General features: G+C 42.3%; 1 protein-coding gene across 1 annotated transcript in view; it reads left to right on the top strand.

The window, feature by feature from the left end:
- Nucleotides 1-15,473, top strand: part of Mdy (diacylglycerol O-acyltransferase) — a 198,487-nt gene that overhangs the window by 76,287 nt on the left and 106,727 nt on the right. Inside the window, exon 5 of the mRNA XM_076792046.1 lies at nt 9,789-9,897. Within this exon, the coding sequence (XP_076648161.1) occupies nt 9,789-9,897 (109 nt within the window). The remainder of the gene's footprint in view (nt 1-9,788; nt 9,898-15,473) is intronic.

The following is a 15,473-nucleotide window of genomic DNA, read 5'->3' as shown; positions in this document are numbered from 1 at the left end:
GTAAACGCGTTGAAATAGCGGAAGGTTCCTGCGAGGGAAATGCGGAGAATTGTTGGCTGTCGCGGCGGGTAGAACGAATGAAATTTTGTAGACCGCACCTTAGCGCCTGCAGCGTATAAAAATATCAATTTGTAGGAACGTGCGGAGTTTACAAAGCCAGGGTAATTAGTCAATTCGGGTCACGTAGGCAGTAGAGAAAACCGAGAGAGAAAGAGAGATGGATAAAGAGAGAGAGAGGGGTGGGGGGGGGGGGGGGGGGGAGAGAAAGAGAGGTATGTTTCACTCTGTGGCGATACAGGGAGAGGAGGTCGCAGTCATATCGGCCACGGACATTATCTGACCTGATAATGATGAGTTTAACGTCGAATCCAACGATCTTCGCTTATCGCGACGCCATAAAGATGGTCTAGCCGGTCGATGAAACGCGCGGCAGGGTTTGATGATCGACGTAGCGTGACGATCACGTCGCAAAGCCCCGGCTCGTTTCTACGTCGACGCGAATTAGCGACGCTCTGGCTAACGTCTATATATGTTATATCGTCTATTCCCCCCGGCAGCGACGCAAATACACGTCTGCCGTGCGGTATCGTGTCAGCGTAAACATTGCCCGCGCTGACTCCGTACCGCGGGGACCCGCCGGCAAGCATCGATCAGTACCGCAACGATCTCTCTGCGACTTTACGTCCGCGATTCCATGGAAAATAGATCGGAGCCACCTTTTTCCCCGCGATTGTTCGCACGCCCGATGCCGAGTCAGCGACGACCGAAACAAAAATTCCGAAAAATCTGTGCGATCCGGTCAGCCGGAGATTGTGATCACGGGAGTCTATCTTTATTCTCAGGCATCGATTAGAGTATTGCAGTGATTTTTTCATCATGAGTCGACGCAAAATAGACGAAAATTCCGAAAAATCGGAGCGAATCGATCAGTGAGACTATGATCACGAGGATGTGTTTAATTTAAGCCTGTGGGATTTTTTTGTAGAGAGAAATTAACATTGGTATGGAAAGATGTCCAAAAAATTGTCATTCTTAAATATATTTTTTAAACAAATGAAGACATCTAAAATCGTATTACGCGGTTAGATTCCTTATTAAAGTATACACAACTTTGCCATTTGAACCACCCCTCTACCTGTAATAGTTCCCGAGATATTCGACCAAACATGGTTCCAACCCTAAACTTTTATGTTTTCAACCCTTGCACATGGCCGCTAGAAAAATACGTGTCTAATATCTTTGCAAAAACTAGAGATGTAGAGATGTCTAGATTAAGATCTAGAGATGTCACTTCGGGATCGTCCCACGTAAGTGCTTGAAGGGGACCATGAATATCATTAACGTCATATCAAATGTAATAACCCTTTGCACTCGAAGCTATTCTAACTCGAAAACGAAACATTTCTTCCAACCTAGAATATTTCCCTTCTGTATATATTTTTTCCTGTTATACATACGAAAATGGTGCAATTTACTCGTACAATACTGAAATGTTTAGTAATTTATTAAATACAGCAATTTTTAGTGACGCCTCACAGTCGCCATTCGAGGGCTAAGGGTTAAATAAAACGGGCTGCGAGTTTCTTACGACGTTCTGGTTATTTAGCGATTGTCATCTACTCTCCACATTTTGTCGACAAACTGGTATGGTTTCGTAGCCGAGGGGCCGCAACACAGGCCTGTAAATGACACCGCTTAAAAGTCTTCGGTCGAATTTGTGTTTCAAACGGTGTGAAGAGGGGGGTGGGGGTGGGGGTGGGGTGGTTTAATTAAATTTTCCTGTATAAAATCGACGGGGACATACGTACGAGCAGCGACACGACTCGCGATATATTATAACGCGTAATTAGTATGTTGTTGCAGAGTCAGCGGTCGAAATTACATTCTTCTGGCAACCAATTTGCCTGGCCCTGGCTACAAACAGGACAGACCGCGGCCTGGTGAACTTGATAATTACCATAGCTTGATTAATCGCCGATCCCTTCTTCCCCGCACCCCGCTGGCCCCTAATCGTGTAATAATTCGGCTAATCACGATCGCATAATAACAACGTTCGATGAATAATCCCGGAGACAGGAATAATCATCGGTGTATGAATAATACATCGTAAATTAATCCTGAAAACTAACACGAGTGAGACCGTCGCAGGCTGCCGTACATCTCGTATCAATTTCCAGGGTTCGCCTATGAACGCGAGCGTATCACGATGAAATATGAGAGCGCGAGAATCGCGCACGATTCCTACGGGCATAGTGAACTCGCTCGTAGATGGACCAAGTCCACGTGCGGGGGAGGTGGAGGAGGTGGTGGTGGAAGAAAATGGACGAGAGTCCGGAAAAAAGACCGTAAACGAAAAGAGATTGAAGCGTCCTATTAATTAAAATGCAAATGGCCGCATTTTATTAACGGCGAGAGTGGCGGCCGGACGCGTCCTAAGTAATGTCACGGTTTTACGGTCGAGTGTTGGCACGGCTTTTACCCTTCCCTGATTACCCCGATAGATCCATTTGTCTCGATTAACGTGTCCTGTTAATTCGATCAGTCGGAATTCCATTTCCTCTCGATACCTTTCCGGCCCGTGTTCGATCAAAGCGCTTCGGGACGGAATTATGATGCTTGCCTCGTTTCGACGCTCTCCTACTCTCGCTATGGAGATGATACTTATGCCCGATTCATCAGGCCTCTTTTATTCCGCGGATTCCCAAAAGAGTTGCTCAGATTATAAACAGGCTGGGACAATTAGAGTATAAAAGTGCTTGAATTTCATTGACCACAACTTGGTTTCCTTTTTTTTTTTTGTAAAAATGACATTTGGAGTATTGAAATTTTCTGACGTTAGATGATCTGCCAATTGTTAATACATTCAATATTGTGGCTAAATCCTGTGGCTTTATAAGGGAAATGATTTTTGTTGTTGAATGAATAGAATATCACTACTTCAGTTATATTTGTGTTCTTAGTTGGCGTTATCATTTCCATAGATCATAGCTAGACTGCGGATCTTAATTTATTTCTTCTTTTAATTCTGTTATTAAGTTGAAATCAATAGGCTGATATCCTTAAATCTTTTTAATTTGTCCACTGCTCTAAATTGTGGTTACCCATTTTTGTCATAAATGCATAACAATCCGCAGTATAATCATAGTTTAGTTATCTAAGGTTGAACATCGTCGGAGATCACAAGAACAGAATGAGGTCTTCCAAATGCTAGTTAGAGCAATCCAATGAACGACAAAAGTGTCTAGGGCTGAAGGAAAAAATTCTCCAAAAAATCAGCTGGGACAATTCAGCTGAAGTACAAAATTGTCTAGCACCTAAGAAAAATTTTGTAGCAAAAATTCAATTAAACTCCAATGAGATAGCTAGGCCAGCTGTAACAAAGCACAACAAATTGTCTAGCACTTAAGAAAACTTGTAGAGCTCGTAAAAATTGAATAAGCTCTAGAAAGTAGCTGTGACCGTTCAGTTTTAACAAAGGATGAGCTACTAGATGGTGTGTCTAGTGCAGATGTGTGCGAGGCTTAAGAAAAAATTGATAGGGCTTGCAAAAATAGAATTAGGCTCCAAAAAATTAAATTAGCTAAGATACTTCAGCTGCAACATAGAGTAAAATAGTCTGTTGCGAATGAAGCACAAAATTGTCTAGCACCTAAGAAAAATTGTAGCAAAAATTCTAGAGCTTGCAAAAATTCAACTAAACTCCACTGAAATAGCTAGCACTTAAAAAACTTGTAGAGCTCGTAAAAATGGAATAAGCCCTAGAAAGTAGCTGTGACCGTTCAGTTTTAACAAAAGATGAGCTACTAGATGGCGAGTCTAGTGCAAATGTGTGCGAGGCTTAAGGGAAAATGTGGTGCTTGCAAAAATAAAATTAAGCTCGCAAAAAAAAGTGCAGCGAGGACAGTGTAGCTGCGACAAAGAGCGAAATAGTGGGTGGCGAGTCAAGCACGGTGTTTAGGAACAGCGAAAAAATTGCGAGGCTGGTAAAAAGCGGGGCTGAGAGGAGAAAGGGCATGTCGGACGTTAAAAGCAGGATTAGGGGAGAGATACGGGCTGGTGGGTCAGTGATAAGTTTAGCTAGGGCCTACGGATATAATGACGCGGACCTGAGCCGGCCGTGCGGCGTGCGTGCGAGCGGTCTAGCCGGCCAGCGAGAGCCTGAATGTTTCAGTTGTGCAATTTGCCGGACCTCGCTTGAAATTCATGGTATTCTTTTGTCCCGCGTAATTGGGTCAAGCGCTTCGTAAATATTTGCTCCGGTGTACCGGCCGACGTCGGTTTAGTTGCGGACTGGACGAACGTCCTTTCAGCCCCGTCACGCTGACACACGTGAGGGGGAGGAGAGGGGAGGAGGAGGCTGACTGACTGGTCGATCGTCCGCACGCCCCGTGGAATTCGAAAGATCCACAATCCAAGAGCCACGATCAGGCGAGCTCTCATGTGACGTCGATTACAGCTTAATGAAACGTGTATAACGGGATCGAAATACTGGCGCAAAATGAATGGCCCGTGCATTCGGTATCGTTTCTGTTCGACTTGCTGTTCGACAGACATGGGGGGGGGGGGGTGGCTCGGGGAGTGGTGGCGCATCCGGACAGAGGGTGATTTTGCGTGTGAAAGTTGCGGATTCGAAAGTGAGATAGCTTCAGCTTCATTGTGCGGTGTTGGTTTAACGTAATAAAAAATTGAATACCGTCTGGCTCGTTCAATTTTTTTCAGGTGTACAAACGGGGGCAAAAGTAAGTGGACACCTTTTAATAACTCTTTTAAAATTGGACCAATCGACGAGTTTGTTTCTTTTTTTTTTTTTGTGATTTTGGAAGGATTTGTTTAAGAGGTGACGTATACAAAACATCAATTAAAAATCACCATTCGTCGAAATTGCGAAGAAAAATGTAAGGATCACGATTTTTAACTGTTTTATCTGAGCCTAGAATGAAAATTAAGATATGCTTTTTCTAGATTTAATTGCAAGTAAGTTATATGCATAAAGTTTCCATCAAAATCAAAAAAGTAATTTCCTAGAAAAAGGAGAAAATTTATATCTCTTGTATGCCTATATGATCTTCAATAGCTGTACATTAACAACGCCAAAATAGAATTTTATTTCGGTTTAAAGGAAATTAACAACGTACATATTTATTAGTCTCTGTTCAGAATCTTCACCACGAGTAGGACTTGACATTGTAGATCAATGGGTTAAAAATGACAAAACTAGTGAGAAACTATGATCTAGAATATTTAGATGAATCATAAGTCCAAAATTCGTTCTTGCATTATTCAATGCTTATAGTTTTTTTTATACATCAGCTGATTTCACTTATAATCAGTCCAAGCAAAATACAATACAGTGGTCTGTAGTCATAGAAATTGTTGAGAAACATTGTGCTATAAAATCGAGAAAGATCGAATAGTATGCCTAGTGATCAGTCTAAGTAGAATACGGTGGCCTGTGGCTAGAGAAAGTAGAGTAATCTCAGTTTTGGTCAGCCCGAAACGAAAACGTGTGATCTATGTTATTGCCAGGGACTATAACGGTCATAACCAAAAAGAAAAAAGTCATGGAATAACAAGTATTTCATCGACTAAAATCGTAAAGGTTACAAATAAGGATTATAAGTAACCACCAATTTTATGTCTTATTAGTAAATGTTATCGTTGAGAGAAATTCATTTCGAACACTTATAACAGGTATCAATGAGAGAAGTATATTTTGGTCGCTCATAACACTTATCAATGAGGTAAACTTATTTCGTTCAGCCAAAAACAACTGTTTTAATAAACTGTCAAATGTGTGCAAGTCGAATAATGAATAGGGAAACTGTACGATGCAGGTAGATGTATTCCATAGATAAGTAAAGTGGTCAGTGGCGTGGATTAATAATCTATCGATTAGCAATCACAGCGAAGGCAGAGTTCTCTTATATAGAATTTGCTAGTCATAGGCACGGTTAAACGGCAATGATCAAATGAAGCGAGTGCGCGTTCATTGCTACGTAACTTTGGGATTAATGCAACCGGTCACACGAGCGGCGACTGTCGAATTGTACGACGTTGTGTGTCAGTAACGAGCTGTATACGGTACAATGGACACACCGTAGTTTCAGCGAACGATGTTGCAGCTTATGGGCCAATATGAATTCAGTCGCAGAGAGTGCACTTTAACTATGGGCGTATATTAGCTATGGACGTGTTTACATGCCCATCGCATGATCTACCGTGAGCACTGGCCGACATGTGTACATGGATTCTGAATTAGATACCGAGTGCTACTTTAACGGGATAAAATGCATAAATTTTCGCGTAGCTGTACATGAAAATAAGCTTAACGGATCTAACGCAGAAAATGGAAATAGTTTTTCTACATTCTATTTTGTTTATCTATTTGCTAATTCTACAACTATGAAATAAATTCATGTTTCGAATAAGATCTGTTAAGATATTTTATTTGTTAATGCCTTAAAGGCTCGTGCTTTTATCTTGACAGGAATAGCCACCATTTTCAACCACCATAAACAGCGTCTTCTCTATCCAACAAAATGGTTACTAGCCATCATCAGGCCCCCGACAAAAGTGTCTGTAATGGATTTTACATGTTCAGATTTACGCGTTCGTATACCTTTATCAACCCGTTTTCTCTTATTATGACTTTTCTCACGACCGCGTCCCAGAGTTTTGCATTATCATACTAATTTCTAGGAAGAACAATAACTCGACTTGCCTCTTGCGGCTGTCTCTGTATTACGAAGGATAAATATTGATATTAATAAAACAATATTATACCTGATGGGTACGAGGAACGATAATATTGACGTTTAGTAAATTTGTCTCGAAATCCCTCAAGCGTATGGCAAGTAGTTGAAGACGCTTCTCGCGAGGGGATAGAAACTACATTAACCGATGAACTACCAACATCTTTCCGTTAATTTCGCGCATTCTAGTTGCTCCTCGGTAGACTTGATCAGAACATTCGGCTTATGCAGCCTCACTCTGCCTAACCCTGAGGCAGCATCACACTGCCTCGCCCTGAGGCAGCCCCACTTTGCCTCACCCTGAGGCAGCATCACTCTGCCTCACCCCGTAGGAGCCTCACCCTGCCTCGCCTTGAAGCAGCCTCACCCTGAGGCAGCCTCCCACTGCCTCACCCCGAGGCAGCCTCGCTCTGCTTCATCCTGAGGCAGCTTCGCTCTGCCTCACCCTGAGGCAGCATCACTCTGCCTCACCCCGAGGCAGCCTCGTTCTGCTTCATCCTGAGGCAGCCTCGCTCTGCCTCACCCTGAGGCAGCATCACTCTGCCTCACCCCATGGCAGCCTCACTTTGCCTCACCCTGCCTCGCCTTGAGGCAGCCTCATACTGAGGTAGCCTCGCTCTGCGTCACCCTGAGGCAGCCTCACTTTCCCTCACCCCGAGGCAGCCTCACTTTCCCTCACCCCGAGGCAGCCTCGTTCTGCTTCATCCTGAGGCAGCCTCGCTCTGCCTCACCCTGAGGCAGCATCACTCTGCCTCACCCCGTGGCAGCCTCGCCCTGCCTCGCCCTGAGGCAGCCTCAACCTGCCTCGCCTTGAGGCAGCCTCACCCTGTCTACACTTTAGTGGTAGGAATTTATTTCTCCATCGCAGTAGTGAACGCAAAATAAGGAGCAGGAAAACTCGTGTAGTACTTACAAGGGTCTCCAAAGAATTTCTTAACAGCGTACAATAACGTAAAAATGTTGTTATACAAGTTTCACAGAAAATGCGGCCAACGTGTAGAGAAGCATTCAGCCTGTAAAAATATGTAATCCAATTTGGAATGCAAAATTAAAACTCGCAATTTTTTGGACGACGGGCACAAAGGCTATAGATGAACAATCGCGGTGCAACAGAATTAAAAGGACCATCCGGCCAGGATTGCGCGAAAATATGATAGCCGGGGAATATCCTGATGTTTTGATGGGACGCGAAAGGACAACGTTGCGAAACTCCGTCCATCAAAAGCCAAGTTCGTCGCAGTTCACACACATGCGAGAGCGCCGTGCACGGCTTTGCTCGATCCTCGACGCGGAATTTCCACCGTCCCCGTAAGCTTTGAGAATTTCGTGGCCGCGTAAATACTGAATGTGTAATGAACAGCTGCCCTCCCCACCCCTCCTCCGTTTTCCCTCCTCACCGCCCACCGCTTCGTTTTTCTGCCGCTCAACATTCCGACGGCGGACAAATGTTGAACAAAGCAAGCGCTAAGACCGCCGCGCGGCGGAAAATATAACGCGTCGCCGCTCCGTCGGCGTGCCGTAGCATATTTTATATCAAATGAAAATGTTTCTACGGGTTTGTTTCCTCGTCGTATCGCGTGTTTCCATCACGGAATCGCGCCGGGACACGCGACGCTTTATTAAACCCGCTGAACGCCGTGTTTAAATAATTAACATCGCGCACGGCGCGTATTATATTTTTATCGAATTTCGCACGGCGTATACGCGGTATCGTCAGCCTGTGTCGGTTTTATCCCGCGCCGGCTGTGATTCATAATGATAAAATAATGTACCCAGTCTGCTCATAGTCACCCGGCTCTGATACGATCGGAACCGAGCGTTTCCGCCTGGAAAAACAGGCCGGAAAAGGCGCGATGAAATTCCCTCGTTCGAGGCTTTCACAAACAAACTCTGCGACTCCTTACAGGTACAATTTTCCACCAAAAAAATTGGGTAAAATTCTCTAATCATTGTCTCGATGGCTGTTTCATGCCAAATTTTTTGTCATAATTTTTCCGTAGAAATACTTGAGAAAAATGGGATATCAATTACTAGATTGCTCAATAAAAATTTTGTTCCAATTGCAAGGTACTGGAAATAAATGAAAAATTTTTTCTTCCTTTAATAATTTTAATAAGTCAATTAATATTATATCGACACTCTGAAATTTCTTTTATCTCTCTCACGTTTTATGTTTCAACTACTCATTTTTATTATGAACGCATAAAAGCTGCATTCTATCAATTACAATCTGACTTTTCCGACACAGTTCAATTATATAGCATCCACGAGCGGGCACGAGGTGATTCCTTATGAGAAAATAAGAAATAAATGTAGAATAAAATTTTTTTACTCGAAGCTTCGTTTTCGAGAAAATCGAATTTGAAGATGCAGCGAATACGTGTGCTATTCGACAGGAATCGTCTGACGCGTCTGACCGTTACCAACCAATTCTACTTCGTGCATACACGCGCGAACCCGATGGATCTTTAAACTCGATTTTCTTGGAAACGAGGTGTCAAACGAAAAAATGTTATTCCTTTTTTTCTATTTATATTTACATGTAGAAAAACCGCCTGTCGGCTTGTACATTCGACCGCATCCCGTGTTACTTCACTTCTCGCGCAACTAACACCAGTTTCGCGGTCTAACGAAAACCGTCGCAGAAGCCAGCCGTGCCAAAACAAAAACCGATCGCCTGGCGCATCGGTACATAAATCATTAGTTAATTCGTCCTGCTGGCGCGACATTTAAATAGCGGGCCGAGACGGCAAGAACGCTTCGTTTTGTATTGAATTTCGCAGAAGACGCAGCGGATACACGGGGAGCAATTCGCATGGATAATAAACGAGTTTCGGTAGTTCCACCGGCTGGGATTCAGCCTTCGTATTTTGAGAAGCTCAGGTCAGGTTCTCTTTCTCCTGGTTTCGAATCATGCGAGGAAGTATGAAAACGCATCGCATCGTCCCTCCCCCTTGGTCCCGTTCCCGTGCTTTCGCCCTGGTCTCTGCAAGCAACTTCCGCTCGTAACTTGTACCTCTCTATTTTGTGCCGCAGGATATCATAGCTCACGGGCCAGGAATGGTGTTCCACGTCGTAAACCTCATCGTGATGGTACTGATGCCGATGGTGGTCATCCACGTGAAGGATTCCGGATTCAGCCTGGGTAAGCGCCATTTTACGTATCATTTCATCCCCCGCGGTTCGAGCCGTGCGATACACAGCCACCAAGGAGGAGGCGAACCATACCCCCGAATGAAATATCGGGAATGGCAAACAATGCCCGCGTAATGTCTCTCCCATGGTGCACAGCTTGCGCTTCGGACCACGAATCGCTCTTCAGGATCGAGTCCTTGCGATCGAGACGCGATCGGTTCGGTTCGACGATGAGATTCTTCACAGATCGTGGTTTTCTCGAGAGGGAACCGATTCTATTACAAATTCGATCTGCTTACATGACCCCGGAAACCGACGCTTGTTTAACCAGCTTTCGAAGGACACCGCTGTCGCAACAGCTGTCCATCTTACTAAAAAATTTCATGCCAGTTTTGTATCGGTTATCTTATTATAGGTTATCTTATTATTCTATGCATTTATCACAAAAATGAGCGGTTGCTATTGAAAATAGTGAAAAAATTAAGAGAATTTACAAACGTCCTAGAAATATTTTCAACTTATTAAACTCGTTGAAGCAAGAACTTTTTACTTGGCTGCTGTTTGTTACCGTTGACGCTGAAAAACTTTTATTTTTGTAGAAGGACCCACTGTTTAGTTATTAGTTATTATACACGAAATGTGTATAACGAAATGTACATGTAACGTGCAATTTAAATGTAACGTGTGTGTACACTATGTGTGTGTGTCGATTTTATCATTCTATCTTTTTTGAAGTCAATTCCTTTTTTGAAAGAAAGTTGTTTCAATGGGTCAAAAATGATGATGGGTCATTTTGTTCAGTATTGTAAAGGCATCATCTATAAATAAAGTTCAATTTGGTGCAATAAGAAGAAAATTAATAAGACTAAGGGCCTTATGTGAATAAGGTGTCTTTAGAAAGTGTGTTTTGCGTTTAACACTTGAACTGATAGATTTCGGATTTTTTATCTTAGAATTATTAAGATTGTAATGGTTAGACTGTGGATTTTTATGCAAAGTAAAAATTGTCTTTATCAATTGCAACAAGTAGAATTTTTTGAGTTCAGAATAATGTATAAACATTCCTAAAGTCTTCCTATTTGTCTACGAGTTTGAATTGCACCTACTAATTTTTGTCATAACTGCATAAAATTCTGCAGTCTAGTAACGATGCTTTTATGGTCATTGGAGGCATTGATGGATTCAGACGTATTTTTTAAATAAAATTTGTGCAATGTCTCGATTAATAAATACGGTATTGTTAGTTGTAACAGGCGGTGCAAAATAGTAAATTATTGCTCGGTAATTAAGTCGATAAAATTGACAAACAATTTTCGAAATACAGCTGAAGCACTGTCATCTGAGGATTATTCGCGTTCCAGAAGTTTCTTTCTGGCATTATAAAAATTACAGAAATGTTTGCATAAGAAATTTGAATAACAATAATTTTGTCATCACAAGTGCTCAATAATTATAGTGTCAAAAAATATTTGTAGATTTGTTTGTTTAGAGATACTTAAAAGATTCTGGCGTGCGACAACCCAGGTGTTGTATTTGAATATTTATTTATCGAACTAGAAAGTGAAGATGACTGCTACTTATAGATTCTACAAAATTGGCTCAATATGTCTTCGTGAAAACTAATTTCTGTATTGGGAAAAAGAATCGGGTTACTATACAGACAAGAAGTATGGGAAGTAGTATATAGCCAAGCACAATTTGCGTGGAAGGCAATGCGTTAAAGGGCCATCGATCTTAATTACCGTGGAACAGGATATAAAAGACATTTGCGCAAAACTTTCTGCGAAAGTTTTCTACGTGAGACCTCTTTAGGTAGACAAGGGATCAGAAGGACATTAGGGGGACTGTAAAAGATGCTAAGGGTCCTCGGAAGATCCTGAGGAATTTCGAAGGATCTAGATAGCTTGGAATATTTTACAGAAAAAAGCTGATCGATTATCTTCTGTATCCTGTTGCTATTCTTTCCAAATCGAAAATATAGAATATAGACATAATGGTAGCATGCACAGAACAGGTATCTTGTTGCTATTTTATCAAATTAAAAATATACAATAGAGACAAACAATGGCAGTATGCATAGAACAGTTGCTATTGTTTAAAATGAGTAATGTACAATAGCATAGTGATGCAATGGTGGTTATATGCGGAACAATTCTGTACCTTGTTACCATTGTTTCGAATCAATTGTGGTTATATGCAGATCAGTTCTGCACCTTGTTACTATTTTGTTCGAATTAAACATATAGAATGACACAGAGTGACATAACGGTGATGTATACAGAACAGTTTCCTAAAAAGTGTTTAATCCCACAGGAGTGCTTTTACATCAGATACTTTTTGTCCATTGTTTTTGGTCCGCGACCCGGGAATTGTAGGACACGCGCATCGCCGGAGATGTTTTAATTCGAAATCCTTTAATTAGGAAGATGCCGTCCTCGGGACTCTCGGACGTGCTTACTCTTTAATTGCTTTTCTCCGATCGTTCTCGGCCTGGCTCGCCCCCCACCCCGCCCGCCGATCCCGAAAGACGCTCCAATAAAATCACTCTTAATTGGGATTCGCGAGCTGCTCGCGATGAACTGGATCCGCGAGAAACTTTTTTCCCGTTCTCGCCCAGCTTAATTGGTTGTTTCGGTCGCTCCAGCTACAGGTGGAGTGCGCGCATTTATCCATTGAAACGTAAACAGGCGACAATATATTTTTATACTCTGAAACACCGACGTTTCTCACCTCGATCCTCCCTCCTAAACTCAGTTATGAATAGACTGTGGATTTTCATGCAACATCAAAATTATACACAGACATGTGTTTCTTCGTTAAAATATTAATTGACGTTCTAAACGAATGCGTCAAATCCTAAAGCAACAGTCCACTCTTATCAATAGACTGCGAATAGAATCATCAACTGCAAGACGTTTATTTCTCTTTCGAATAATTTTGGTGAGTGGAAAATAATACAACAGCCTCTTTAAATTCTCTAAACGTTTTCACCGTTCCGCATTTGGTCTACTCATTTTTGTCCTAAGTGCATCAAATGGTCTAGTAAATCGTCTATGAATTTTGTCCGAATTCCAATTTTCATTGATCACTTTAGAAAAATTATAACAAGACAAATATTTGTCTCGCCAATTTTTTAGCGAAAGAGGAAATTAAAAATGCTTTTAATATTAATTCGAACGTTTCCCTGTTTTCTAAAAATAATTCGTATATTAGAAACGCGCACAGTTCTAGATTTGGTAACGATAAAAAAACACGTTAAAACCGTCGTCCATTTGTCGCATAATTCAGAACACGTTACAGGTAAGATTGCGACGCATTTGCGAGGGACAAAGGTAATAATTGAAAGATAACGATCAAATTAAAAAAAAAAAAGAGCGTGTTCTAAACCTTTGTTGGCTATCGATTTTGCGGACTAGAGACACAATGGAGATGCGCGTCGGTCGCGGATCGACCGATGAATCATGCAGCTGCACGCTATCCCGATGCACGCCGGTGTGTCGGCATTGAATCTCGCGGGTCACCGTGCATGTTGCATTTAAATAGAATTTTTGATACGGCGCTACACCAATCGGCAGCCGGTAACGCGAATTAAACCGGCGTCGCGTGACAGCCCCGCGGTGAAACGACTAATCAAAATCACCTGAAAATTGATAATTTTCGCTAATGAGTGTGAATCAACGGTATCTCGTTAATCAACGAATGTTGGCAATTCGTCCGTGCAAACATCGGCCGTCACGCCGCGTGTAAAACCTGCGGCGAAACAGCGCGAACGACGCCCGTAGGCCGTGCAGCCCCCGGTTCCAACTCTGATCTTCGCTTGGCGCGGCGGTGCGGTGGGTTAATTAAAAAATTGAAAAAGCTTGCATTAGCCCCGCTCTAATGGCATTCCTTGCCGCAGAGAATTAAATAAACGGCATCGTGCCAGGCTTCCGATAATTAAACAGCTCGGTGGTCAGTAGCCTCGACGGAGGAAACGGTTGACGCTCGAAATCCACGGAATGAAATAGACTCTCATTAGTCTTCCTACGGAAGCCAGCTTTTCAAAATGTTTTCTTAATTTTTGTCCCCTCTCTCCCGTCTTATTATGCGGAGGATTCAATTAAGGATTATTTCCCCATTTCTATGCTCCGCGTTTCCTTATGCTCGTTCACAAAACGCGTGCGCCCAACTTTCGCCGCAGTTTGTTAATTTATTGGTTGACGCGAGGAACGTTATTCAGAAAATGTGATTGAATTAAAATAAATCGTGATAACCCCACTTAAAATACTATTGCCTTTTTAAGTCGGATAAAATCTAAAATATTAACACCAGATTTGCGGAGCATTAAAAGTGACTACTATTTCACGTTACGTTATAAAAATAATAGGAACGTGTCTATCCAAATTTTTAGCCATTTTTAAAATAATATATTCCCAAAGAAATAAATTTATTGAATAATCTCTCACGGATGTTTCTTCACAATCTAAATAATCGTAAATTAAAAATATTACAATCCGGTCATTTTGACGGGTCCTGTGAACCTAGTGTTAAATATTGGGTTGTACGGAAAGTAATTTCGATTTTTACCTGGCAAATGGAAGACGATTTGTCACTACTTCGAAGTTTTATTCGGGGATGCAGTGACCATTCTGTTCTACGACCCTTTGCCATCTTTTTGGCAACTTGGACAACCCATGATCGTAGAATCTCTATTTTGTATTAGCTAAAAATTGCGTTAGAGTTATGAGTTTTGACGCCTTCATTTGAAATGAAAACCGCTTAAATAGTGTTGAAGAGCACGAAATAAATGGTAGTCCGATGGTACACCCTCTCCGTAAACATCACACAACTTATTCCGTACTTGCAATTCATTCTTACCGTTGCGATAGTAAAAGAATGTGTAAAATAAATGAAAAATTTATCAATAAATAAAAAAGCAAAATCTGACGGAAATGCATGCTCACTTTGATTTTTCTTGAATGCTTGGAAGGTTATGAAGGACTACAAGGCACGAAACGGCGTCCGGAACGTCAGCTGTCAAGGTATACCATGATTTTGCGACTTAGAATAAGGTTAAGTAATAACAAATGGAAGCAGTGCCATCTCTACGCGAAAAACGAAATTACTTTCCGAACAACCCAATAGTATTCGAAACATATGCTTCGAAACGTTCCCAAAAATGTGAGAGCAGAATGCGAAGACGACTCCGATCGATCGACAACGTGTCAACATTCAGTCTCAGCGTGGTGCGCTCTCCCGTCCGCGTTTCTCGCTATTGGATCGTGTCCGCCGTGTAGGACGTCGTCGGACAAATCACCGAAGTTTAGAGATATGTCAACGGACCGGTTCTCTCGAGTTACACGACGATTCGTACGGCAACTAGTCCGTATATCCGGCCTCGTGTACGCCTCTTAAAAGTTCTGAAGTCTCGCGCGAGTATGCTTGCAGCCTAAAAGTAGTCCGTGAAGTGGCTGCACCGCGAGTGCAAAGGCACGCCCTCCTTTCCTTCTTTTCTTCGGTTTTTCCTGACTCTTTCTTCGCTCTCTTTCCCTCTCTCTCTCTCTCTCTCTCTCCGTCTGTTCTGTTCCGAGCGAGATCCTCGACGCT

This window comes from Halictus rubicundus, chromosome 1 (genome assembly GCF_050948215.1).
Source record: "Halictus rubicundus isolate RS-2024b chromosome 1, iyHalRubi1_principal, whole genome shotgun sequence".
Taxonomy (NCBI): Eukaryota; Metazoa; Arthropoda; class Insecta; order Hymenoptera; family Halictidae; genus Halictus; species Halictus rubicundus.
Note: the sequence above shows the minus strand (reverse complement) of the source record. Positions and strands in the feature narration are given on the sequence as shown.